This window comes from Python bivittatus, unplaced genomic scaffold, assembly GCF_059951505.1.
Source record: "Python bivittatus isolate LINGU-HERP-01145 unplaced genomic scaffold, Pbiv_v1 ctg000180_np1212, whole genome shotgun sequence".
NCBI classification, from domain to species: Eukaryota; Metazoa; Chordata; class Lepidosauria; order Squamata; family Pythonidae; genus Python; species Python bivittatus.
Genome location: NW_028277047.1, coordinates 2,065,672 through 2,091,379, shown reverse-complemented (window position 1 = coordinate 2,091,379; position 25,708 = coordinate 2,065,672). Strand labels below are relative to the sequence as shown.

At 48.3% G+C, this 25,708-nt stretch overlaps 3 protein-coding genes across 3 annotated transcripts; all 3 read left to right on the top strand.

Annotated features, from left to right (window-relative positions):
* The first annotated feature begins 8,414 nt into the window (after nt 1-8,414).
* Nucleotides 8,415-11,319, top strand: LOC103050025 (protein S100-A12-like). The gene is made up of 3 exons (XM_088137525.1): nt 8,415-8,440; nt 10,173-10,333; nt 11,094-11,319. Exons 2-3 carry the CDS (start codon nt 10,190-10,192, stop codon nt 11,235-11,237), a joined length of 288 nt encoding a protein of 95 aa, XP_087993651.1. The 5' UTR covers nt 8,415-8,440; nt 10,173-10,189; the 3' UTR covers nt 11,238-11,319.
* Nucleotides 11,320-15,605: 4,286 nt separating this feature from the next.
* On the top strand, nt 15,606-16,640 carry LOC148216354 (protein S100-A12-like). Its single transcript, XM_088137524.1, has 2 exons — nt 15,606-15,749; nt 16,509-16,640. Exons 1-2 carry the CDS (start codon nt 15,606-15,608, stop codon nt 16,638-16,640), a joined length of 276 nt encoding a protein of 91 aa, XP_087993650.1.
* A 4,804-nt stretch (nt 16,641-21,444) lies between these two features.
* LOC103050272 (peptidoglycan recognition protein 3-like) lies at nt 21,445-24,567 on the top strand. Its single transcript, XM_025176119.2, has 4 exons — nt 21,445-21,493; nt 22,085-22,295; nt 22,704-22,822; nt 24,359-24,567. The coding sequence occupies exons 1-4, from the start codon at nt 21,445-21,447 to the stop codon at nt 24,565-24,567; spliced, it is 588 nt and encodes a 195-aa protein (XP_025031887.2).
* The last annotated feature ends 1,141 nt before the right edge of the window (nt 24,568-25,708 follow it).

Genomic DNA, 25,708 nt, shown 5'->3' with positions numbered 1-25,708 from the left:
TGGCCACCCCAGCCGAGGATTAGGGGACCTGTAGTCCTGCCCCTGGACCCGGCGGGGGGAGCCAACGATGGCTGAAGAGGGTGATGAGGAAGATGAGGAAGATGAGGAAGATGGCCTTATGTATTCAATGTATAGTCTGCCCGACTCCCGACAGCTCTGAGACCCTGCTGGTAAAGCCTGTCGAAATCCAGCCAGGAGGCAGGGGACGATGGGATCTGGGGGAAAAGTGGGAGCCAAACGTTTGGCGGACGCCGGCCGAGGATGGGGTCCTCTGTGCTTCTGGTTTGAGCACCCCGTGCATCAAAAAAAGAATTAATCCGATAACCAAGTTGCAGGAACAAACCCGTAATAAAGCAGATGTTGGCCGGGGGGGGTCCTTTACCTGTCCGCTCCGATCACCAGCTGGAGATGGGTGGGAGAAGGATCAACGAAGGATCCCTTCATCGCTGGGAGTTTCCTGCGTCTTCGGATAAACCAGGTTCTTAAAAGGCTGAGCGATCCACTTTGGGATCGTGCTCCGTTTCAAAGGAGAGAGGACGGGAGACTTATTTTTGCCCCCCCCCCCCAGTTTGTGGGTTGGCTTGAAAAGGGGTCTGGAGATCCATCACGACTCCTTATGCCGAAAGGGGCTTCCTTGACGCGGAGACGGGCTACGAAGAAATGCCTTTTTCCCATGACGCGGAAAATTCCTGCAATTTCCCCTTTGCCGGGAGCGAAGGATGGAGGGACCCCATCCTTGGGAAACCCACTTCTCAAAATCCAGGCCGCCGGACCCCCTCCCCCCTGCTTCGAATCATGCCCCTGCGTGATTTTTAAAATGCATTTGTGCCTTTATTCTGATTTTTGACCGATCGTATCTGGAGGCAAAGATGCGCCTCGCGTTTCCAGCGGCATTTCTTAATTCTTCACATTGGATTTCTTTCACCTTGATTTTTATTGGCGACCGATAATATTTGGAGGCAAAACGGAGCCCAAGGCAGGGAAGTCACAGATATTTATTCCTTTCTCCCTTTTTTCTGCCCCCGGAAAACTCGATTTTTTTTTTTTTTGAAGGGCGGGGAGTGCTCAGGTGAGACAAATGGAGAAATCCCCAAAGAGCGGAAGCTGGTCATTGGCTTGCAATGCATCTGAAGCAACCGCTGAGTTTCTTGCAACAAAAAGGTGTCACTTAGTGAGAATTAAAATCCACTTCCTTAAAAGCCTTTTGTTGGGAAGCTTGAGAAATCCTTCAGCCTGTTGGTCTTCCTGCTCTTTGCAGGCCAAGATTTTTATTTTTATTTTTTAATTGTAAGCCACCCAGAGCCACCCTCTGGGGGAGATGGGCGGCATATAAATTTAATATTGAAGAAAGAAAGGAATGCAGATTGGAAGAAACTTGCCTCTGGGATTTTAAAAGCTTTTCTCCCAGGCTGTCACTCATTGGCATGACTCCAAAAAACCACCAGTGCCAAAAACAGAAACAAAAAACACACCTTTCCAAATGCCGGCTGGGGAATTCTGGGAGTTGAAGTCCACACATCTGGAAGCTGCCAAGGTTGAGAAACCCTGGGCTAGCGATAACGGGCAACGATAAAGTGGGTTTTTTTGGCCTCATCCAACGAGACGATGGAACCCGTCTGAGGTTGAACACGACAACTCCAAGCAATTGTGAGTGTGGGTTCGTGTGTGCGTGGGCGTGCGTGGATGGATGGAGAGGCCTGATCCAGGATCTCCATGGGAAGTTGCCCCTTCAGCACAACGGAGAGCTCTGGGGAGTCAGAACAAGCTGTGGAATAAGGCTGACTTGGATTCCGACAACGCCTTAATCCGCAGGGGGAGACACACTTATCCAGGTTAAAATTAACCAGGGATAGAATGGGTGGGACCTCACCCCATGGGTGGGTGGGTTCTTTCTGTGGGTTGGGCAGAGCGAGCACGCGTGTTCCTGCCGTGCCGCGTGCAGAGGGTCAAGAATGCATATGTTCAACCGTTTGGGGGATTGTTTTTTAATCTCGTTTTTATCGAGGGTCAAAAAAAACGAAGACAAACTAATATAAAGTCAGAAAAAGCAAAGAGAAAAGCAAAGAGAAAACTAAACGGGCAAGGAAGGGGGGGGGAGGAAAAATAGAAAAGGAAGAAAAACGATCCGTCCTTTAAAGTCAGCCCACCTCGGCGGATCTTAAACAGCTGAGCGAGATCGGACCAGATTAATACTTGGAGAGGAGACCACCCAGAAACCTTGCACGACTCGGCTGAAAAGGAGAGAAGAGCAAAGCATCTGAGTTGCGCTTGACTCGACGGAAACGTTGCAAGCCAATGCGATCAACAGCCCCCCGCCCGGTCCTCCCCTAAATAAATACCCTTTAAAAAAACAGGAGGGGAGAACGGACACAAGGCTAGATGTTTACGCTTCAGATAAGATCTTAACGTGTCTAAGCATTTCCTGGCGCTGCGACTTAGCTCTGAGCAGCGGAGACCAAGAAGCCTTACTCATTTGAATTGCTTATTTCTTAACGTTTAAGAAATCCACCTTTTGCCATCAAGACTGTACAAAGATTGCTGGAAACAGCTGAACTGGGTGACGGGGAGGGGAGCGAGGTCTGTTGTGCAATATTTCGCACTCGGGGCTAAAGGAAACAGGGCGCCCTGGAATAACCATCCCCTAAGGTTTCGGATGAGAGTGACTGACGTGGGTCTCCCCGGCCTTCCCGATCTAATTCAGCCCCTTCCCACTTGGGTTGACATCCAACGCCGAAAGTCTTATTCACAAGCTTGGCTTTTGACGTGCCTCTTCCTAGCTCTGCAAGGGGAATGGCTTTGGGGCTGATCTTCCAGAAGAGCCGGCGGTTTCCCAAAGCTGTAGCTTTTTTTATGGGGGGGGGGCTCTGAATCATGGCATTCCTGCCATTTTAATCTAGGGTATGGCTGCACCCGAAAAACGAAACTCAGAAGGGGAAACTTTGATTCCCTCCCCCAAGCAGGACAATTTGCGTGCCAGCAGACACCCCAAATGAGAGAGAGTGTGTTCGATTTGGCGTGACAAGGGGGCCCTCCTCACCATTTGAGAATGCATTGTTAATCAAATATATATATATATATATATATATATATATATATATATATATATATAAATCAATTATGCACTCAGTTAATCAATTATGCACTCAGTCCATCAATTCAATCAATTATTTAATTCACTCCATTCAATCAGTTAACAATTCGCCATCGAAGGCTTCCCAACCTTTCAGTCGGCGTTGTGAAGCCGAAGTTCACCTATAACGCAATTCCACCGTGCTTTCTCTCTTTTTGAAACTCCTCTGTATGTGTGTGTGTGTGTGTGTCTTCCCAATGCAGATCAAAAGCTTGGAAAGAATGAATTGCATTCCAAAAGAAGGGAGTTGCCGTGTTGCGCTCGTGTGGGTGTGTATAAAGGGGAGTGCACGGCCTGGAATTGGGCTCCCGGCTCTCTGCCAGTTGGGTTTCTGATAAACGGCTCGTCCCCAGCAGCCATTGTGTGAGTGTGCTCGCAGCCGGCACGCCCAATCCGGAATGGGTCTGCCGGTTCCAAAACACTGCTTAATAACCCTGTTTTTCATTTGGAATTGTTTTTATGTATGCATTTATTCTTTTTAATGGTTATACCCCACCCAGAGTCATTTGGTCTGAGACGGGCAGCTGTGTAAATACAGTAAATAAAAATTAACATCAATTTATCCAACCAGCTTCTCCTTGTTTTTTATCCTCCCTAAAGGAATCCTCGGGACTCTCTGAAAAGGGGGGGGGGGAGATAAAATTCCTGCAACTTTTGCACAAGGGCATTGAGGGTTCGTTCCCCCATGACCTCAGTCGAGTGGCAAAGCGCCTCCAGGCGCCATTGCCAGAGAAATGGAAATCAATCGTCCAATGGATTTCCATCCAGTCAATAGAGATCTGTGTTGGAGATGATCTGCTCATCTCTGATGATGATAATAAGAATGCCCCGGGCTCTGAAAGGTTTGGCTCCAGTCAAAAGAAGATGAAATCACCCGCATCTCGTAAGAGGAATCCCGGTGGCTGCTAGATGCCCGCGATTCCTGCCCATGCTCTTTCCAGAAATGTCAGCTCATGCCAGTTGTGAGGATCTGCTCTGTGCTTTCCCCCTCGCCAAACCTTTTTTTGCAACGACCCACCGAGGGATCAGATCCTGAGATCTTCAACGCGGGCGTGTTTTTCTGACCCTCACCTGGCCTAATAAACTTCTTAACCAAGCTGAGGTTTGGAAACAGACCTGTTTAGCAATTTCCAAACAGGAATTTGGGTGAAGGGGACTAATCTGAGCTATTTCGAAAGTGTAGCAACGGAGCTATAGGTCAGCCGTAGCTGTAGATCCCCTGTATGGTTCTGGAATGGTTTTTAGACACTAAAGAGTAAAGGGGCAGATTAAAATGGCACAGCACAAAAGGAAATAGACATGGGGAGGGTGGAGGGAAAAAAAAACCCCCAAGCTCAATTAACCGAAACTGCACCACCAGCTCAAGGAGAAACACAAGGAAACTGGAGAACAGAGACCAAAATGCTTCTATATTTTGTTCAAAGCATATTTGCTCACAAAACAAGGGACGGTGCATTACCTAAAGAATTAAAAGAAGGGGTCCGTGTCTACAGGGATTTTCCATTGGCTCCTAATCAGTTGCCGGTTTCTGAAAGGAAGTCAAAGGCAAAATATTTCTCCTTTTCAAGGATGGCCCTTTAGAATAAAGACACAGATAGAAATGCTTCTTCCCTTCGGGCATCTGTAGCATGGATGGAAAAGTTTATGGAAGTTTAGGGGAAGCCAAGCGCATCGAAGATCTTCAGGCCCAGCCTCGTCACCATTCCTGCTTTTCTCGGCTTGTTGCTTAGGTACACGAAATCTGTACAGATGCGTTTACTCAGGAGTAAGCCAGGCCAGCCAAGTTCCTTCTGCCATCATCAGAAAATGGATCTGCAGATATTTTAGCAAGCCATTATAATGCTTGTGGTGTTTGGTAAGAAACGTTTGACCCACAGGTTCTGCAGCTTAAGAGTAGGGTTGGTTGGTGACACAATACCCAAGGTGTGTGTTTCTATATGGATGTGGAAGAAAGAAAGAAAGAAAGAGAGAGAGAGAGAGAGAAAGAAAGAGGAAAAGAAAAAAAAAAAGAAAAAGAAAAAGAAAAAGAAAGAAAGAAAGAAAGAAAGAAAGAAAGAAAGAAAGAAAGAAAGAAAGAAAGAAAGAAAGAAAGGAGGGAGGGAGGGAGGGAGGGAGGGAGGAAAGAAGGGAAGGAAGGACAGAAAGAAAGAAGGAAGGGAGGAAGGAAGGAAGGAAGGAAGGAAGGAAGGAAGGAAGGAAGGAAGAAAGAGAGAGAAAGAAAGAGAAAGGAAGGAAGGAAGGAAGGAAGGAAGGAAGGAAGGAAGGAAGGAAGGAGGGAGGGAGGGAGGGAGGGAGGGAGGGAGGAAGGAAGGAAGGAAGGAAGGAAGGAAGGAAGGAAGGAAGGAAGGAAGGAAGGAAGGAAGGAAGGAAGGAAGGAAGGACAAGCAGTTTCCTTGTTCCTTCTCATAGAATTATGGAGTATTTCTTGATTTCTCTCCTCTTGAAAGCTTAAACTTTCCCCAAGCAGAATCTTTTCGTGTGCTCCTTTCCCACCAAATCTCCTCGCCCTTTTCCATTCTCCCCTCCTCACTTCAATGACAGATTTTTTTTTCCTGGAGGACCCTCACTGTTGTGTGTTTTTTTTTTAAAAAGACCCAACTCCCCCAAAGACACATTACAGGTTTTCTTGAGGGCTGCCGAACCCTCCAAGATGGAGAGGTGGGGTTTTTGGACGCGGCCGCCACACCAGAGCGAGTAGGATTCGCCAGGCCAAGGGCTCACCCTGGAGAGCAAACTCCCTTGGATTTCCGACATCGGAGCCCCTTGGCAAGGAAGGGAGGAGCAAAATAAGTTGTTTTCCTGCAATAATGATTGCCAGCCAGGTCATGCTGTGGACCTCGGCTGCGTAATTCTTGCAGCAGAGAATGAGTGGCTAACCCAGGCTTGCCCAAAAGGTATGAAGCAAGTGAGGGCCCTTTTCCCCGAAGCTTGGAAATCCAGCTTGCTTGATCATCCCCAAACTCGCTCTTCCAGCAGATCTGCATTTTCTTCTCTGCACGCCACGCATCTCCAATCTTTCCCCGAAAGCCACGTGGAGGAAATGTCCTTCGGCCAAATTGGAGCTGGCTGCAGCTGGGGGCGACCCGAATCCAAGCCCCTGTCCCCAAACAGAGCTCTTGTTTTTCGAAAAACAGGCGGTTGCGCAGTGGGACGCCACCGGCTGCCTTGGGGGAAGCTCCAAGAATTAAGACTCGCTTTGCTGGATGAGTCCAAAGACACATTTCTGGCTCGGGGTCCAAATTCTGATGCAGTTCCAGAGGCATTTCTCGCTACGTTGGTCCAGCCGCGCTGTGCACGTCCAGAGGTGGACTGCTTTTGGACAGGGAGGTTCCACAGAGAGCTTTTGAGCCAATCTCTAGGAATGCTTATCACAGAGGAGAATCAAGAGAGGAAGTTGGGTGACTTTTCAGCCAGGGCAAAAGCAGGGGAAATAATTAACCCACAACAAGCAGGGCTCTTGTTCTCCCGGGATGAGCCTTAATGGGCTTATCAAGCCAGCCAGGCACCTCCACCACGTCTTGGGGCGATGAGTTCCACAGGTTGTAATTAGGCTCCTGCAAAGTGACCTTTCCCAGACCGGTTCTGCTTCCGTCAGATCACTCTTGAACCCTGGTTTGGAAATGGGGAGGAAGAGATTTTAAAAAATCCTCCATCCCCTATGCGTTATTTAACACTTTTTCCCCCTGGTAGCCTGGATGGAGTATTTTCCACGTCCTTCCAGCTGTGACAAAGCGGGCAGGGTTAGGGTTAGGGCAGGAAGATCCTGACCTGCTCCTTGAAATGTTTGAAGTGAAGCAATAAAACGAAGAGGAATCAGCAGCGGGAATAAGAGAATCATAGAAAAGCAGGGTTGAGGGGCATTTGGGAGACCATCGAATCCAGGGTTGCTCGGCCTTAAGATGTGTGGACTCCAACACCCACAACAGGAAAAGGAATAACACACGGATGCTACTTGACCGTTGTAAAATACCGTGGAATCTACGCCAAAGAGAAACGTATCGCTTCATTTTCAGATTAGTGGGGAACAACGGGCTTTTCCAAAGCAGATAAATTGCACATATCCCAAATCCAGCAGCCGGGTCTGGTCGTGAGGGTGCTTAGCTGCTGACCCCGTTGGCCAAGGCTAATCGGAGTTTTCCCCGGATGGTCCGGGGGGCCCAGCCTTGACCTGGTTTGTGACGTTCTCCAAACAGGGTTCCACTTGTCTGGGTGACGAAGCATCTCAACCTTTGCACCCCCAGGCCCAATGAGTTTGGACACCCTCCTGGACGAAGACCGTATAAACAGAACCCTTGGGAAAGCGAGTCTGATTCTTCCTCCCTCCCTTCCGTCCTTCCTCTTTTGCCTGTTGTGGAAAACACGATGCAACTAGTGGAGTGTGCAATGCTTGGGTCACGTTGCTTGATTCCTGGTGTTGGGGCGGCCAACGGAGCACGGATGGCGTGGAGTCTGGAAGGCACCCTTCTAAGTTAACATCACGGTCCCAATCCAAAGGCTTCAGCAAAAAAGTTCATTTTCCTTGCCAAAGGGTGCTGAATGAGGAGGTTTACGATTTAGGAAGACACAACACAAAAAGAGAGCGGGATGGGGAGGGAGGAGGAAAAACTCAGCAAACTTGGGAATCACTTTATACAGTTTCTGTCCCCCACCCCTGCGCTTAGGATACAGAAAGGCACAGCCTCGGGAGAAAGGCAGGTTGGGGAGGGTGTTGAAAAAACAAAATATATTTTGGGACTCAATTAATAAAGCTCTTGTAAAGTTTAACTAGAATGGGAAAAGTGGGCTCACAGCTGAAAAATCAGGCAGGCCTTCCATCCCCCAGTTTCAAAGTTTTATATCCTGGACTTCTTACTTTCTGAAAAAGAAAATAGTATATTTCTGAGCAAAGCACACACTTCACTATGTTGCCTGCTGTCCCCCCATTCTGGAAATGCCCAGAGCTGTTTGGGGGCCAATTCCAAACACCTACATGGGATAAAAGGGATTTTAAAAAAGAAAAAGAAAAAGAGAAAAAAACAGATAAATGTTGTTTGCAAGGTTGAGTAACAGAAACGGTGTGTTTGTGCAAAACCTTTGGGCAGGAAATTATAAAGCAAGATGGGCTGTTGGAAAAACTGATTGGCAAAGTCAGCGATTGAGGAAGCCTTTAGCAAGAAGAGAGTTACGATGGTTCAGCGCAGGTGGGCTGTTCCAAGGGAGAAGGATTTCGCAAGGAAGGGCGGAGGAAAGACCCTATAAAAGTGGGGACCGCTGCAAGAATCCTCAACCCACCCGGGACCAAACTCGCTCTCTTCACGATCGACGCCGGAGGTAAGTGGGAGACTTGGCGAGACTCTTGGCCAGGGGTTGGAAACCTCCCTGGATCCCGAGGCCAAAAGCCTGGGAGCGCTTAGCAAGGGCATCGAGGCAGGAAAACACAGCCTCACCAGCAAGAGCTGGAAGGGACGCAGCCCCTGATTCAGCCTTGGGACAGCTGAAAATCTGGAGGCCCTCAGCCTTGCTCCTGAAGGCTGGGTCTCAGGAGAAAGCAGTTTCCTCTCCTTGATGGAGAAGCATGAGGACTAGAGCCTTTACCTCCAGGGGAACGGCCACGGCTCCAGAAGGAACGTCGAAGGGCCAACGAGGGTGCAGCAACGACTCGTTCGGTCTTCTTCACAAGTCCACCCCCTTCCCAAAGCTAGGGATCCTCTCTTAAGTCCTTTCAAGGTCTCTCCTTACGAACCAGCTGTCCTGTGGGATGGTGTCAGGCCCAGCCCAAGAACAGCGTTGAAAGAGGCCAGTCAGTCCAGTCCAGTCCAGTCCAGTCCAGTCCCTTTATCAGCTTACATCTTATAGACAGAATCTTGCCAGACTCAATCTATACTAGAGCAACTAGTGGATATACCCTGGGGGCTTCTAGGGAGTGGCTATCCTGAATCTCTTTCTCTTCTCATGCTCCTCCCATGGACTGTGTTGCCTCTTGCCTTGTCCCCCCTCCTGGAATGCACCCCCTCCTTCCTGATAGCCTTGATCTCCCACGTCCCTCTCCTCCTTGTAGATACATTCCATCACAGATGGGCACCCAGTACTGCCCAGGTGCCAGTAAAGGGGAAAGAGCCTGGAGGCGGTGGCCAGGGTAAAAATCAGGACGGGCTCCTTGTTCTATCTTGGAGTCTGTCCGATCTCTTTTCTAACCCTCTTTCCTGCTTCACATCCTGGGGGTGACCAGGAGAGGCTGGAGGTTGGTAGAGCAGCCAGCGAAGCCCGATTGATGGCCGGATCCGGCCAGAAGGCCGTGAGTGGTCCACCCCTGCTGCCAACGGGCCCAACAGAAAGGACGGGGTCATTATTATTGGGAACGGCCATGCCAGCGCCCTCCAGAGGTCTTCAATTACAACTCCCCCTTCTTTTGTTGTTATTCCTACTGGCGGGCATGATGGGTGCTGTGGTCCAAGCGTTCCGGACAAGGGCCCGATGCCCTGCCGAGGCTGATGGGTTCTTCCTTAGCTCTTCCTGAAAATCTTGGATGTTGAATTGGGGACCTCTTGAATTCTCCATCTCCAAGATGTGGCTCTTCACCAAGCCACACAGCCACAGGGCAGAAAGCCAGGGACGTGGGCTCAGAAAGGGAAAAGTTAACCTTTTTTGAGGGCTTACACCCACATTTATTTCCCTGGTATGGTCAGCATGTAACAGCTGTTTGTCTAGATTGCAAAGAGAGGGGTGGGGACCTGCGTTCTCGGTAGGAAACCCGCTGACTCTGTCCTTCGGGTATACGTTGCAAAGGTTGTGGCCATCTCGGGTTTATCTGGATCCCCCAAACTATCTCAAATTTTGAACTGCTGTCCTTGGTGCTTCGTTTTGTCTCACGGGAGTGGGCTTTCTGTTATCGATGGCTTCGGCAATACTGGGCGTTGGATAGAAAGAGGAGCCTGCGGTAAAAAATTGAATAAACAGCCAGGGCGAAATACAGTGGGTGAAACGTTTTGGACTCGGAGCTCTGGAGGAGTTGAAGAAACCAACCTTATCTTCTTATAACATTCTTATCATGTTATATCTCCAGATCAGAAGGAAAGCAGGATGTCTCTGACTCAGCTGGAAAAAGACCTTGAGAGTATCATTGACATCTTTCACAAGTATTCTATACGACAGGAACACCATGACAGGCTGTCTAAGAAAGAGCTGTCCAGGTTGCTGAAGGAACAACTTCCAAACTTTCTTAAGGTGAGAACAAACCATGTTTTTTTCCTTTGATTTTTTGCAACAGGAGCAGGGCAGGGAAAGAAAAGGGGGAAGGTAGAAAGGGGTCTCCACCACTGATAAGCGTGAAGGTCCTGGAGAGCGTAGCAAGAAGTTGAGGGCATCAGGAGGAGCTTCACCAGAGATCTTCAGCTCTTTCCAGAGGGTGGCGCTTTGGAGCAGAGGCCTCCAGTGGCCGCCGAGAGTACTGCAGCCGGTCCCTCTGTGGAACCCTTTGATGGCTTCCAAAATCAGAGGCGAAACGGAGCAAAATGGGTAGAAAGCCAACAGACGCAGAAAAGCAGAAGGCTGTGGTGGTCCCACCTGATGGTTTTAAATGCCATGGGAAGCAGATCGAGGGAAACAGCCAGATCTGATCAGCAGCCTGGATCGGCCCATCTGATGAGAGTGGGGTCATTTAAGTGTTGAGAAAATGAAATTTCGGAATGCTTAGGAGACTACGTAGGGTGGAGTGAGCCCCGTTGGCCAGCTCCTGTTTTGGATGGTTGTCCTCCAAATCCAGGGCTCTCTATGGGAGGTCCTTTGAAGATCCAAAGGACTTCCCATTGATTCTTGTTGACCCCAATCTTCCCCCATCTCCAAAGAGTTACATCTGAATATCCCCTTGGTCTTTCCTTCTGTGGCCTTTCCATGATGTCCCAGCAATTCTCCTCAAAGGAGTTGGTTTTCTAGGCCTACCGCTTTGCAAAAACCGTTAAAACAACCTTTCGCTTTGGATTCGCAGAAACAGAAGAACCCGGATGCCATTGACCATATCTTTAAGGAGCTGGACCAGAACAAGGATGGTGAAGTGTCTTTTGAAGAATGTATGGCTCTCATCGTCAAGGTCTTAATTTACACCCATGATAAAATCCACCATGACCACTGAGCCTGCAGTGGGAGGCCAAGATGTCGCAGATACTTCTCCTCCCTAACCTGAAAATGGGTCCCCCTCAAGGCTTCTGGGCTCTGTACTGGGGGCCACAATAAAGAATTTGTTGTTCCACAGATGGTTGCCCTGTCATGTTCTTCAAAGTTGAATTGGTGGGGAGGATCATGGAGCACTAGGATGGGCTTAAGGGGTCTCTTCCATCTTCCTGCGTTGAGTGTCTGAGATGGATGGATTGACTGGAAGGTTTACTGAAATCCCCCTTCGTTTTTTCAACTGCCCCCTCTGGGAGAGATTACATTCCCTGGTGGTCCTGTTACACACGATGCTCCCAGGTTCGGCTTATGGTCACTCCCTCACACACGCACAGCCTGTTGAGGCACGTGGATCTTGCCAGCCCCCCTTGCTTTCTACCTGGGTTTCCAGAGAGGTGCGGCTGGAGCAGACAGACACACAGCCCTGGTCCACAGCGGGGAAATAATTGGGGATACACCCAAATCATTCCCAACCGAACACCGAGGCCCAAGAGGTTCTTTGTCATACATGGAGACCCAGTGAATTTGAAGTAACAGCAAAGCTTTACTGGTTGCAAGGTACATTTGCTCTTCCTCATACACACACACACACTTACCCACGTCCTTCCCAACTAGGCTGCCAGGCACTAGCTAGAGGGAGGAAGCCGCCAAGTCTGGATGACTCAGATGACCAAGACGACTCCGAGTGGGTGGGCTTTGGGACCCCTTTTATCCCCAAAAGGACAAGTTGATGGGATTGGGGTGAAGGCCTCCATGTGCTCAGGCCCAACCTCCTCTTTCTGGTTCAGGTCCTGTTTTTTCCTAAATTTTCCTTAATGACTTGCTTCCTTCTTATCTACCTCCCTGAAGGGATCTCATAGATAAGATTCCTGGCTTTTGTCCTCTCTGCTTTCCTGCCTGCTTCATCTTTAGGTTATGGCAGTGTCAGCCTAGTCTCACAGTCCCCCCTCCAACTTGAACCAGGTCCAAACCCAGTTAGCTCCTTCATAGCATCAGGAATGGATAAAGGCTGCTGCGTGTTTCCACAAAAAAACCCTTGTTGGCATGGATGATTGGTGGAAGCGACGCAGATGCCCCAGCTCCCCGGTTTCACACGATCCTCTGAATTCCCCACCATCCCCATTCACACCCCTGCTAGGGAAACCCAGGAATGCCTGTGCCTCTCGGTGCCCGCAAACAGGGCGTTATCAACCCCCCCATCGTCACCCCAGAAAAGCTTTTTGTTGAATGCCTCCCGGTCAGGTTCAGCCCAAAGAACTCCACGAGACAGTTCAGACATAGTTCTGTAGCATTCATTAGCTTCCGCCTGCAAGACAGAGTCTCGCCAGACACAATTTACATTTGCCAAACCAGCAAGCAAGCACTGCAAATTCCTTAGGGTGGTGCCAGCCTCATCCTCTTCAGCTTCCCACGCTCCTCCTGGGGGCTAAGGAAAGGCTTATCTCTATGTCTGTGCCTCTCGCCCCCCGCAAACCGGGCATCATTTATCCGTCTGACTCCCCATCTTCACCCTGGAATAGTTTTGGATCAATCTCTCCCTCTCCTGTCCCAGCAGTACCTAGGTTCGTGAATTCACCCAGCACATAAATAGTTTCCTTCAAACCTTTTTGCAGAAGGGGCTTCTTAGACCCACATCTCCATTGTTTGGAGGGATTCACACCCTTCCTTTATCAAGGACCCCCCATTCCCCAGGAATCCATGGTACGACCCCCTCCCTGAAATTGATCCTGTCCATCCACATGACGAACGAGGGAGTGTTGCTGAATTGAACCCTTGTGGACATCTCCTGCCAACCTCAGCTCTTCTGCTGCTGGTTCCAAGGAGTCTGGTGAGTCATCAGACCAAGATCTTCTAGGCTTCTGCACAATTAGTCCCATTATAAGGATACGTGGAATAGGAAGAACTGGGAATGCAGGAAGACGGTCTCCTGAACTGGCCACTTGCTGAGAAGGTGCCCACCCATTACATCAGCAAGGTGCCACCAAGGCCGTCCCGTGCCCCCCGGTTGTCTCAGTGCCCCAAATCTGTATCTCATCTTCTTTCCCCAACTTCATGCTTTCCCAGCTGGAATCCGCTCTCCCAAGGTCATTCCCCCAGACCATCACAATTTTTAGGAAAGAAACAAGAATAATAATTACAAGGAATTTAGGGTAAATCAGGGACTTATAATGTGTCATATATGACTGATATGTATTGATGTTTAGGACTTTCTTTTCTTATTTAAGAGTAACACATAGGAAAAAGAATAACACACGGATGCTACTTGACCGTTGTAAAATACCGTGGAATCTACGCCAAAAGAAACGTATTGCTTCATTTTCAGATTAGTGGGGAACAACAGGCTTTTCCAAAGCAGATAAATTGCAGATATCCCAAATCCAGCAGCCGGGTCTGATCGTGAGGGTGCTTAGCTGCTGACCCCGTTGGGCGAGGCTAATCGGAATTCTCCCCGGATGATCCGGCGGGCCCAGCCTTGACCTGCTTTGTGACGTTCTCCAAACAGGGTTCCACTTGTCTGGGTGACGAAGCATCTCAACCTTTGCACCCCCAGGCCCAATGAGTTTGGACACCCTCCTGGACGAAGACCGTATGAACAGAAGCCTTGGGAAAGCCAGTCTGATTCTTCCTCCCTCCCTTCCGTCCTTCCTCTTTTGCCTGTTGTGGAAAACACGTTGCAGCTTGTGGAGTGTGCAATGCTTGGGTCACGTTGCTTGATTCCTGGTGTTGGGGCTGCCAATGGAGCATGGCATTCTGGATGGCACGGAGTCTGGAAGGCACCCATCCACGCTGGCATCATGGTCTGTCAGGTGCAGCCCAGGAGCAACATGAGACAGTCCAATCGAGTATAATGGTTGAGTCACAGAAAGGGTGTGTTGTGCAAAATTTTTGGACTGGAAATGAAAAGGCGAGATGGGCTCTTTGGAAAACTGATTGGCGAAGGTAGCAATTGAGGAAGCCATTACCGAGAAGGGAGTTACGACGGTTCAGCGCACGTGGGCTGTCCCAAGGGAGAAGGATTTCGCAAGGAAGGGCGGAGGAAAGATCCCGCTGGACCCGATAAAAGCGGGGACCGCTGCAAGAATCCTCAACCCATTGAGGGCCAAACTCGCTCCCTTCTCGATCGACGCCAGAGGTAAGTGGGAGACTTGGCGAGACTCTTGGCCAGGGTTTGGAACGGCCACGGCTCCAGAAAGAACCTCGAAGGGCCTACGAGGGAGCAGCAACGACTCGGTCCGTCTTTTTTACAAGTCCACCCTCTTCCCAGAGCTAGGGATCCTCTCTTAATTTCTTTCAAGGTCTCTCCTTACAAAGCAGCTCTCATGTGGGCTGGGCACCCGTTACTGCCCAGGTGCCAGTAAAGGGGAAAGAGCCTGGAGGCGGTGGCCAGGGTAAAAATCAGGACGGGCTCCTTGTTCTATCTTGGAGTCTGTCCGATCTCTTTTCTAACCCTCTTTCCTGCTTCACATCCTGGGGGTGACCAGGAGAGGCTGGAGGTTGGTAGAGCAGCCAGCGAAGCCCGATTGATGGCCGGATCCGGCCAGAAGGCCGTGAGTGGTCCACCCCTGCTGCCAACGGGCCCAACAGAAAGGACGGGGTCATTATTATTGGGAACGGCCATGCCAGCGCCCTCCAGAGGTCTTCAATTACAACTCCCCCTTCTTTTGTTGTTATTCCTACTGGCGGGCATGATGGGTGCTGTGGTCCAAGCGTTCCGGACAAGGGCCCGATGCCCTGCCGAGGCTGATGGGTTCTTCCTTAGCTCTTCCTGAAAATCTTGGATGTTGAATTGGGGACCTCTTGAATTCTCCATCTCCAAGATGTGGCTCTTCACCAAGCCACACAGCCACAGGGCAGAAAGCCAGGGACGTGGACTCAGAAAGGGAAAAGTTAACCTTTTTTGAGGGCTTACACCCACATTTATTTCCCTGGTATGGTCAGCATGTAACAGCTGTTTGTCTAGATTGCAAAGAGAGGGGTGGGGACCTGCGTTCTCGGTAGGAAACCCGCTGACTCCGTCCTTCGGGTATACGTTGCAAAGGTTGTGGCCATCTCGGGTTTATCTGGATCCCCCAAACTATCTCAAATTTTGAACTGCTGTCCTTGGTGCTTCGTTTTGTTTCACGGGAGTGGGCTTTCTGTTATCGATGGCTTCTGTAATATTGGGAGTTGGATAGAAAGAGGAGCCTGCGGTAAAAAATTGAATAAACAGCCAGGGCGAAATACAGTGGGCGAAACGTTTTGGACTCGGAGCTCTGGAGGAGTTGAAGAAACCAACCTTATCTTCTTATAACATTCTTATCATGTTATATCTCCAGATCAGAAGGAAAGCAGGATGTCTCTGACTCAGCTGGAAAAAGACCTTGAGAGTATCATTGACATCTTTCACAAGTATTCTATACGACAGGAACACCATGACAGGCTGTCTAAGAAAGAGCTGTCCAGGTTGCTGAAGGAACAACTTCCAAACTTTCTTAAGGTGAGAACAAACCATGTTTTTTTCCTTTGATTTTTTGCAACAGGAGCAGGGCAGGGAAAGAAAAGGGGGAAGGTAGAAAGGGGTCTCCACCACTGACAAGCGTGAAGGTCCTGGAGAACCTGGCAAGAAGTTGAGGGCATCAGGAGGAGCTTCACCAGAGATCTTCAGCTCTTTCCAGAGGGTGGCGCTTTGGAGCAGAGGCCTCCAGTGGCCGCCGAGAGTACTGCAGCCGGTCCCTCTGTGGAATCCTTTGATGGCTTCCAAAATCAGAGGCGAAACGGAGCAAAATGGGTAGAAAGCCAACAGACGCAGAAAAGCAGAAGGCTGTGGTGGTCCCACCTGATGGTTTTAAATGCCATGGGAAGCAGATCGAGGGAAACAGCCAGATCTGATCAGCAGCCTGGATCGGCCATCTGATGAGAGTGGGGTCATTTAAATGTTGAGAAAATGGAATTTCGGAATTCTTAGGAGACTGCGTAGGACGGAGTGAGCACCATTCACCAGCTCCTGTTTTGGATGGTTGTCCTCCAAAGCCAGGACTCTCTATGGGAGCTCCTTTGAAGATCCAAAGGACTTCCCATCGATTCTTGTTGACCCCAATCTTCCCCCATCTCCAAAGAATTACATCTGAATATCCCCTTGGTCTTTCTTTCTGTGGCCTTTCCATGATGTCCCAGCAACTCTCCTCTAAGGAGCTGGTTTTCCAGGCCTATCGCCTTGCAAAAACTGTTAAAAGAACCCTTTGCTTTCGTTTCACAGAGCCAGAAGAACCCAGATGCCATTGACTGTATCTTTAAGGAACTGGACCAGGATCAGGATGCTCAAGTGTCTTTTCAAGAATTTCTGATTCTCATCTCCCGGGTCTTAGGTAACACCCACGATAACATCTAAAATGGCCACTGAGCCTGCAGTGGGAGGCCAAGATGTTGCAGATACTTCTCCTCCCTAATCTAAAAATGGGTCCCCCTCAAGGCTTCTGGGCTCTGTACTGGGGGCCACAATAAAGAATTTGGTGTTCCTCAGATGGTTGCCCTGTCATGTTCTTCAAAGTTGAATTGGTGGGGAGGATCATGGAGCACTAGGATGGGCTTAAGGGGTCTCTTCCATCTTTCTGCGTTGAGCGTCTGAGATGGATGGATTGACTGGAACGTTTACTGAAATCCCCCTTCGTTTTTTCAACTTCCCCCTCTGGGAGAGATTACATTCCCTGGTGGTCCCCCCTCTGACTTGAACCAGGTCCAAACCCAGTTAGCTCCTTCATAGCATCAGGAATGGATAAAGGCTGCTGCGTGTTTCCACAAAAAAACCCTTGTTGGCATGGCTGATTGGTGGAAGCGACGCAGATGCCCCAGCTCCCCGGTTTCACACGATCCTCTGAATTCCCCACCATCCCCATTCACACCCCTGCTAGGGAAACCCAGGAATGCCTGTGCCTCTCGGTGCCCGCAAACAGGGCGTTATCAAACCCCCCATCGTCACCCCAGAAAAGCTTTTTGTTGAATGCCTCCCTGTCAGGTTCAGCCCAAAGAACTCCATGAGACAGTTCAGACATAGTTCTGTAGCATTCATTAGCTTCCACCTGCAAGACAGAGTCTCGCCAGACTCAATCTACACTTCCCAAGCCAGCAAGCAAGCACTGAGAATTCCTTAGGGTGGTGCCGGCCTCATCCTCTTCACCTTCCCACGCTCCTCCTGGGGGCTAAGGAAACGCTTATCTCTATGTCTGTGCCTCTCAGCCCCTGCAAACAGGGCATCATTTATCCGTCTGACTCCCCATCTTTACCCTGGAATAGTTTTTGGGTCAATCTCTCCTTCTCCTGTCCCAGCAGTACCTAGGTTCGTGAATTCACCCAGCACAGAAATAGTTTCCTTCAAACGTTTTTGCAGAAGGGGGTTCTTAGACCCACATCTCCATTGTTTGGAGGGATTCACACCCTCCCTTTATCAAGGACCTCCCATTCCCCAGAAATCCATGGTACGACCCCCTCCCTGAAATTGATCCTGTCCATCCACATGACGAACGAGGGAATGTTGCTGAATTGAACCCTTGTGGGCATCTCCTGCCAACCTCAGCTCTTCTGCCGCTGGTTCCAAGGAGTCTGGTGAGTGATCAGACCAAGGTCTTCTGGGCTTCTGCACAATCAGTCCCGTTATAAGGATACGTGGAATAGGGAGAACTGGGAATGCAGGAAGACTGTCTCTAGAGTTGGCCACTTGCTGAGAAGGTGCCCACCCACTACCTCAGCAAGGTGCCACCAAGGCCATCCCATGTACCCTGCTTCTCTCTGTGCCCTAAATCTGTGTCTCATGTTCTTTTCCCATCTTCATGTTTTCTTAACTAGAATCCCGTGTCCCAAGGTCATTCCCACATACCATCACAACTTTTAGTAAAGAAACATATTTTTCTGCACCAATGCAGATTCTGAAAGGTTTAGCCTGATTCCTCTAGGGATCTTACCCACAAAGTTAGTGCAACTCTCTGGTTTCTCTCCCAGCAGTCCCTTGGGAACAGGAGCAAAAAGAATAAGGGGAGATGGGAAAAGTGGTTCTCCATCCATTATAACTGCAAAGGTCCTAGAGAACTTGAAAAATGTTGAGCGTATCTACCTTTCTGAACAGGATCTAGCTTTGGATAAGACTTTAAGGTGCATCCAACTGTTAGTCTGGAGACCTCTAGTGGTCACCCAAAGTAGTGCAGATGAGCGCTGAAGTCAGTTCTATCTTTAAGCAAAGAAAGTTTTTCTCTTGGGTGACCTTCATTTTTGCGTTTCGCTTCTATTTCACTGTCTCTGGTCAGCTCAGAGAAATGGGTTCATGGAGGAGATAGGTCTTCTCTGAACCGTGGACATGGCAGCGTCTTTCTCCTGGAAAGTTTGGATGTTGCTGAGAACGGTGATGGGATTCTTGTATAATCCTCCCAACTGGGACCTCTCCAAAGGTGTATTTCTCCTGTTTTTAGAAACCAGTTCAGCAAGCTTTTCAAAATGGTCTCAGTCCAGTGGGACAACATTCCTGGGTATGATCCAACCGAAGCAAAAAATTCCAAGTGTCAGAAGCTTGTAAATTTAGCTTGACCTTAGGTTACAACCCCTCATAATTATCTTTATCTCCCCTAATTCTTCTTCTTATCTGCTGTCAGAGTGCTGGAATACAGAAGGGGAGACAATTCCTCTTCCAGCTTGGGGACTACAGGCCCAACCCATCGTGGTTGGCTCAAGCTAGCTGGAGCTGATGGGACGTGTAGTCCACTGCTGCCAGAGGGACAAATTGGGGAGCAGAGACTCTGTATCCAGGTTAGTAGCAGAAGGCTGGGAATCTGGGAACGAATGACTTTTGCCGTCTCCAGGTGCCTTGAACTACATATTCCATCATCCCCAGCTGCTTGGATGACTCAAAACGCTCTTTCAGGTTCGGTAATCAGTGGGTTGGCTATGTTCACACAATACCGGCAACCCAGTTCCTGAGATAACCCCCGTCTCTTGCACAAGCTACACAACCCTAAACCAGTGTTTCTCAAACTTAGCAACTTTAAGATAGGTGGACTTCGACTCCCAGAATTCCCCAGCCAGCATGAATAAATAAAACGATAAGGTTGTGGGTTCTCCATCTCTGGAGCTTTTTAAAAGAGGCTGGTCCTCTTGAGGATGGTTAAACAGGTTGTCCTGCATATTGCAGAGGGTTGGACTAGATGACCTTTGGTGATACCTTTCACCTCCCCCATTTTGTGACCATAACTACTAACAACCAAACCACCAAATCTGAGAGGAAAAGCTAACCAAGGTTAAAATTAATCCAGGGAGGGGGGAACCCCCCCCCACTAAATTGCATTTTATGGTTTCTGCTGCCCTCTTGTGGCTGAATAGGAGCACACAAGCTGATCTGCAAAAAGTAAAGTAAAGTAAAAAGTAAAGTAAAAAGTAAAGTAAGCTAATTTTAAATTTAAATAAATAAATATATGAAATCTGAATATTTTACCGGGTCTCATGTTTTAACAGCATACCCTGCTTTTTTAAAAATTAGTTTCTCTACACTTACAGACCAAACGAACTAAGTTAAAATACAAAATCTCCAGCTCCGGTTGGGTGAGTGTGACCTCTCTGCTTTGCTCTTGTGGATTTTGGGTGTAGTGTGTTTCGGGCAACCAGCAACCCGTGGGTGTGCAGAAGTTTCTCTGTGCAGAAATCCTGCCCCGCCGCTCCACTTTTTCCAAACCTTGCACAACTCCAGGGATGGGTTTGGTGGTGCAAAATAAGTCATGCGTTAATTGCCACGATGGAAACAGAGAAACATGTGACCCAAGGGGGTCTCTTGTACAAGTCACCTCTGGGAACAGAAAGCTGTCTGTTTTTAGTGGCAACGCGTTTGACCTCGGCCCCCGCGCTAGGAAAGATTTCGACATGTCCTTGCTGATATCACAGCTCAGGGTGTCCTCCTCTGTTTCAACAGGCCACATTCTTCACCGCTGGCCTTTTAAAGTGAAGAGGTAGAACGCCACGTCCTTCGGCAAGAAGAGACCTGCAAAGGTAGGTGGAAAAACGCAGCTGCTTCCTTGCTATCCTGGCTTGTTGTATTATGCGAGCGGGAGAGGTTGAATCAGGTTGGTGTTGTGGAGTTATCTATTCCAGCCTATTTGCTTCTGCCTGCATGATAAAAACAGCTTCCTGTCGGCCTTGAGGGTCACGATTCATGGGTGAAAACAAAGAGCAACATAGCTACTAATTTGAGTTACAATGGTGGGCAACCAGGATCACCTCTGCATAGTTCCGTTCCATGAGATATCTGCTTAGATTTCAAGATCTCCAGAGAGAGAGAGATTTCCTGATTTAATAAGAAGCGTCTCCTAATCTTCAACCCATATTTTCTCTCTGATACCTTTCTCAGCTTTTTGGTTGTCCTTTCTAGAACTATTTCCAGCTCTACAGCCTCTTCTTGGAGAGGTGAAGATCCACAACTGTATGTCAGGATAGGCAAAAATGGGCCCAGGTCACCTGATGCCTGTAGATATTTCTCAGTGGTCCTCTTGGACCTATCAACCTTCACCATCAACCTTGATGGTTGGAAATAATAGAGGTTGGAGTTCAGCCATCTGGGGAAGGTGGATATACCCTTCCATGGAGGAAAACATCTTCATTGGCACTGGAACACCATCTTGCTGGGTGCTTCTTGAGTGAAGATCCTCCACATTCTTGTTCCCCCCACTGGCAAAGCTTTCTTCTCTACCACCGTTTGCTAGATTTTACTGGGTGGGGGCATCTGGAGTCAGGGTCCCAAAGAGGAACCTAATGTCCAGATTGATAATCATGATGATGTGATCCTTCAGTTCACCTGGTCTCAATTCATGAGATGCTTGAAGTTCGAAGCCTATACTTTGGATTGTGACAGGAGAACTTGACCAGGTGCCAAGATAATGGGCAGCATACTCCAGACCCTCTATCTTGATAGAATTACCACAAATGAAAAAGTTAGCAGGCCAACCCTACCATTAAACAGATTTCGGGAGGCAGCAGAGAAAGCTGGATATTTTGTTGTCCCACTATTAGTGTTAAATAAGTATTTATCAGACAAGGTGGTGTTATATATGGAAGATATATTCCTAATCAGACAACCAAAAAGCTCTTGCTATACTTGACCAATTTTGACCTCCAAACATCTTGTTCTTTTCAGAAGGCCTCAGGGCTACCAGCATCAGGAGAAGATGGTTACATTGCAGATATTGTTCTTGATTTTATGCTCTCTGTCACAAGGTGAGCCCCAAAGCTTGTTCAGGTATTGAGAGGGGCATGTGGTACAGTCCTCCGTATAATGGCGTTCCCCAACCACCCCTGAGGAGGAAGTTCCGTACATCATCTAGCTACCATGTACAATGATCATGGCATGTGGGATTCACACATTTGTGGCCAATAGTCCTGGAATCCTCCAAGCCAAAGAGCTAAATTTGGTCAAAAATCAGTCCTCCACCAAGGTCAGTTTCCAAACCATCTTGGACCTTAAATTGATAGGAACTGACTTTCTTGCTAAGCAAGGGAGAAAAACCAGGTTGAATTTCAGAGGAATATGAACCAAACCAAACCAACCTGTGGGATGGGGTGAGGGAGGGAGGCCGCTACCCCACTGAAGACTCAAGAACATAGAGCAATTTCTTGGCATCAGAGAAAATGGTCAAGAATGGGAACGACCGCTGGGGCTTGGAGCTTTATAAGGCCAGAGAGCCCTGATTGGCCCAAACAAGTCAGCTGATGGAATGTCAAGACTGGGTAGTAGAGCAGTCTAGGGGGCACCCTTGAATTTGGGCCCTTGTTGGCCCCTGCAAGACCTCACTTCTTTCATTTCCCCAGCCACGGGCTGCTTCCAACTCATCACCCCCTCGAAATGGGGAGCCAAGCCGGCCAATTGCTCCCAACCTTTGAGAGACGTCCCGCCTGAGTACGTTGTCATCATCCATACAGCTGGCAACCCCTGCAGGACTCACGCCGACTGCCGTAAGGAAGTCAAGAACATCCAAGACTTCCACATGAACCTCAAAGGGTGGTGTGATATTGCGTACAGGTGAGGGAATGGTTCAACTTCTTCCTTTAGCCCACTTGATTAACTGCCTTCCCCATAAATGTAAAGGCTGTCTTGAGCTGAGGGAAACTCCCAGTGATTTAATGGAGATGCACACCCATGTTGTTGTTATTATTATTATTATTATTAATTTTTTTGAGCAATGAGACAGAAGGGGATTGCCATTGCTTTCTTCCTGGAATTTTTGCTCAACTCCGCAGTCTAGCCTACAAACCTGATAATTTCTGGTGATCTCGCATCCAATTATGAAGCAAGTCTGATCTTGTTTAATGGTCTGAGGTCAGCCAAGGAGTCACCATCTAGCTGGATGAAAAATACATACAAGCCTAAATGGCTTGTAAAAATGATTGAAAACAGCCCCTCCCCGCTTCCTTCCTTCTTTCCTTCCAGTTTCCTGATTGGTGAAGATGGATATGTGTATGAAGGACGGGGTTGGCGCAACGAAGGATCCCACACCTATGGGTACAATGACCTCTCCCTGGGAATTGCTTTCATTGGCACTTTTGTGGGTAAGTTTGTCCACAACTTCAGAAAAACCCTTAGTTAGCAATCACAGGGAATACACAGAACCTCCATGTTTAAGGGCAGGTTATCACTAAAACTCAATGTGAAGCTTCAAATAATAGTATAGGGGAAGCAAGGGCGGGGAGAAGGATCACAGTGGCTTAAGAAAGTTGCAGTTGGACTGGGGAGAAATGTTTATTTCAGCTGCTAAGGTCAACAGGTAATCTCAGAGCAGTGGTTTTCTCTCTCTTGCTCACAACTCCCTCACAGGGTTGTTGGGAGGATTCTGGTGCATTATTTGTTTATGACATTTCTATCATGCCTTCCTAGCTCAATCAGAGGGGACTTTGGAGGGGAACAGAATACAAAAATAAGCGAATCCAAACCACCATGAAAAGCAAAATTGACATACAATTGAAAACCAAGTTAAACCATGATGGCCAAAACCTTCTGGCCTTGGATTTCTTTCCCCCCAAGTGCCAAAGAGGCCTGCCCTCTCAATTTGAGAAGAACTTGATAATTCTATGCAAGTTCTCTTTCCATCATGGGAGAAACTGGAAGGTGGCTACCTTAAACAAAGTAGCGTGCAAGCCATAGTTTGTTTGCAGTTAGGTGAGTTTCAGCTCATGTTATGTTTGGCCTGATGAGCTGAACACCTTGTTTAGTGAGTCGCCCTCTGTCTTGTCCTCCTGACATCTCCTTTTCCCCCTCCCTGAAGGACCAGAAAGCTTTGGAGAAGTTGAGCAACCAGAAAACCTCAATGGGTCCTAACACCCATCATGCTAATCCAGAATACCAGAAAGCCATAACCACAGACAGCAGAGTTTCTGCAATGCCTCACCCTTAGAGCATGTGCTCTGTGTGGGAGGGCTCATTAAATGGTGGATGGGCAGGTTTCTTCCAGAGCACCTTGTGGGCTACCAATATTCATGACAGAAGTTAAAACATCGTTTGGTAATACATTCCAAGGAATGGCACGCAAGTCGTTGCCATGACTAGCCACAAAACACTCTCCCACAGTGTAGATGCCTGAAGATTAGAACATTTTCTAACCTGAGTGAAGCAAAGCAAAATCACTTGGATTAATCTGGGTCTGGAATGCATGTATCCATCCAATAATATTACCGTTCTTCAAATGTATGCATCTCTGGCTTCCCCAGCTTGGAAATTATAGACAAATCCATTTCTGGGCTGCCCCTATTTCTGCAAAATCTGGATACACTTGCAGGACAAGCCACGGTCTATAAACAGGGAGCAAACCCCACACTCACTAGCACTGGTGATGTGACCTAGTAGGGTCATGAAACGTCTGCAAGCCAATCACCAATCTTCAAGAGCACCAAGGACTCCACAGTTCAACCCTGAGCTACAGATATTCTCTTCTACTGAAATCTGGACAAACCCAAGAAGGAACGCGTTTGTCTCCCACTCCAGTTGGTCTGTACTAAACCAGCATCCAGAGATCTTTCTCCTTCTCTAGACCAGGATGATATTTTCTGTGACTCCATAACAAACGTTGGGCTGTTCTTTTTCTTTTCTAGAGAGGTCTCCTCAAGATGTCGCTTGGAAAGCGCTGAGATGTTTCCTTAATTTCTCAGTGAAGATTGGCTACCTGGCACCAGAATATATATTATTGGCCCACAGCGATGTCAGTGACCTCGTATCCCCCGGAGAGTTTGTCCGTGCTGAAATTTCCAAGTGGCCAAACTACAAGCATTCCTTCTACGTTTTGGATCGCGGTGGTCAATAAATCTCACAGATAAAGAAAATAAACTGATTTTCCCTTTTGGCGTGCCACTGAAAGTTGACGAGTTGAGCTGCAGAATGACCATTTTCTGCCAAGAGCCCCTTTTCCAGGACACTCCATTTCATCCTCCTTTTTAAACCTGCCCCCTTCCCCGAATTAGTCCATCTCTGTGGCACCGAGCCTGTCCAGACCTCAATGAATTATTTTGGGATTTTTAGCCCACGTTTTGTTGTGCCAAGCATGTCAGATGCCTCTTGTATCTTTTAGGATGAAAAACCCACACCTCTTAACTATGGCCCCACTCTTTCTGGTTGGGTAGAGCACGTGGTGGAAAGAGAATTGCATCAATGATGTAATTATAAGGGCAACCAAGCAAAATGGGATGAGAATCTGAATTTGTGATGGAATGGAATTATGAAGGCCAAGCTCAGGGAGATAAACATTTTCTTAGCTCGCCAGAACCGCGTGAGAGGAACAAGAGGATGAGGCTGGCACGTCCCTGAGGAATTCACACTGTTGTGGCTGGAGGACTTTGGGAGTTGGGGTTTCAGTCTGGGAAGATTCTTGCTAGAGGTTGTAGCTAATAAACATAGCTGGACTGAATTGGCATGGTCTCTTGGAGTTCCTTGGGCTAGGCCTGACATCAATCAAATGTTTGTCTCCCTGAGCTTGGCCTTCATAATTCCATTCCATCACAGAATTGTAAATAAAGAAAACGTTGTCTTGGTGTTTGGAGATCTGTAGGTGGCCTTTTTTCTTTGGGATAAAGACCTTTCTTTAAGGGTGCAACAGATGGGATGAGACAAGATCCGACAAGGTTGGCCTTGCCAATTCCATAGCTTGCTCTGGTTGAGTTTTTCTCCACTACAGTCTGGCTCATCTTGCTAGTTCCCAATTAGGAAAAGGGTGTGTGAGTCGCCGAACTGCTTCATTAAAACCACCTTTTCACCCACATTTGCCCTGGTGAAACTTCAGGGCAAGGAAATGTAAACAGAGTTGGACAATGGGAGAGTCTCTTGCTTGCAAGAAGTTTCCTGAACCCCACAATTGTGTGGGGTTCAGGAAACTGGAGCCAGTCCCAGTCTGATCTTGTATCGTCTGTCACCCCCAAAACATGCTGGGAAATCCATGGAATAAATCAGGG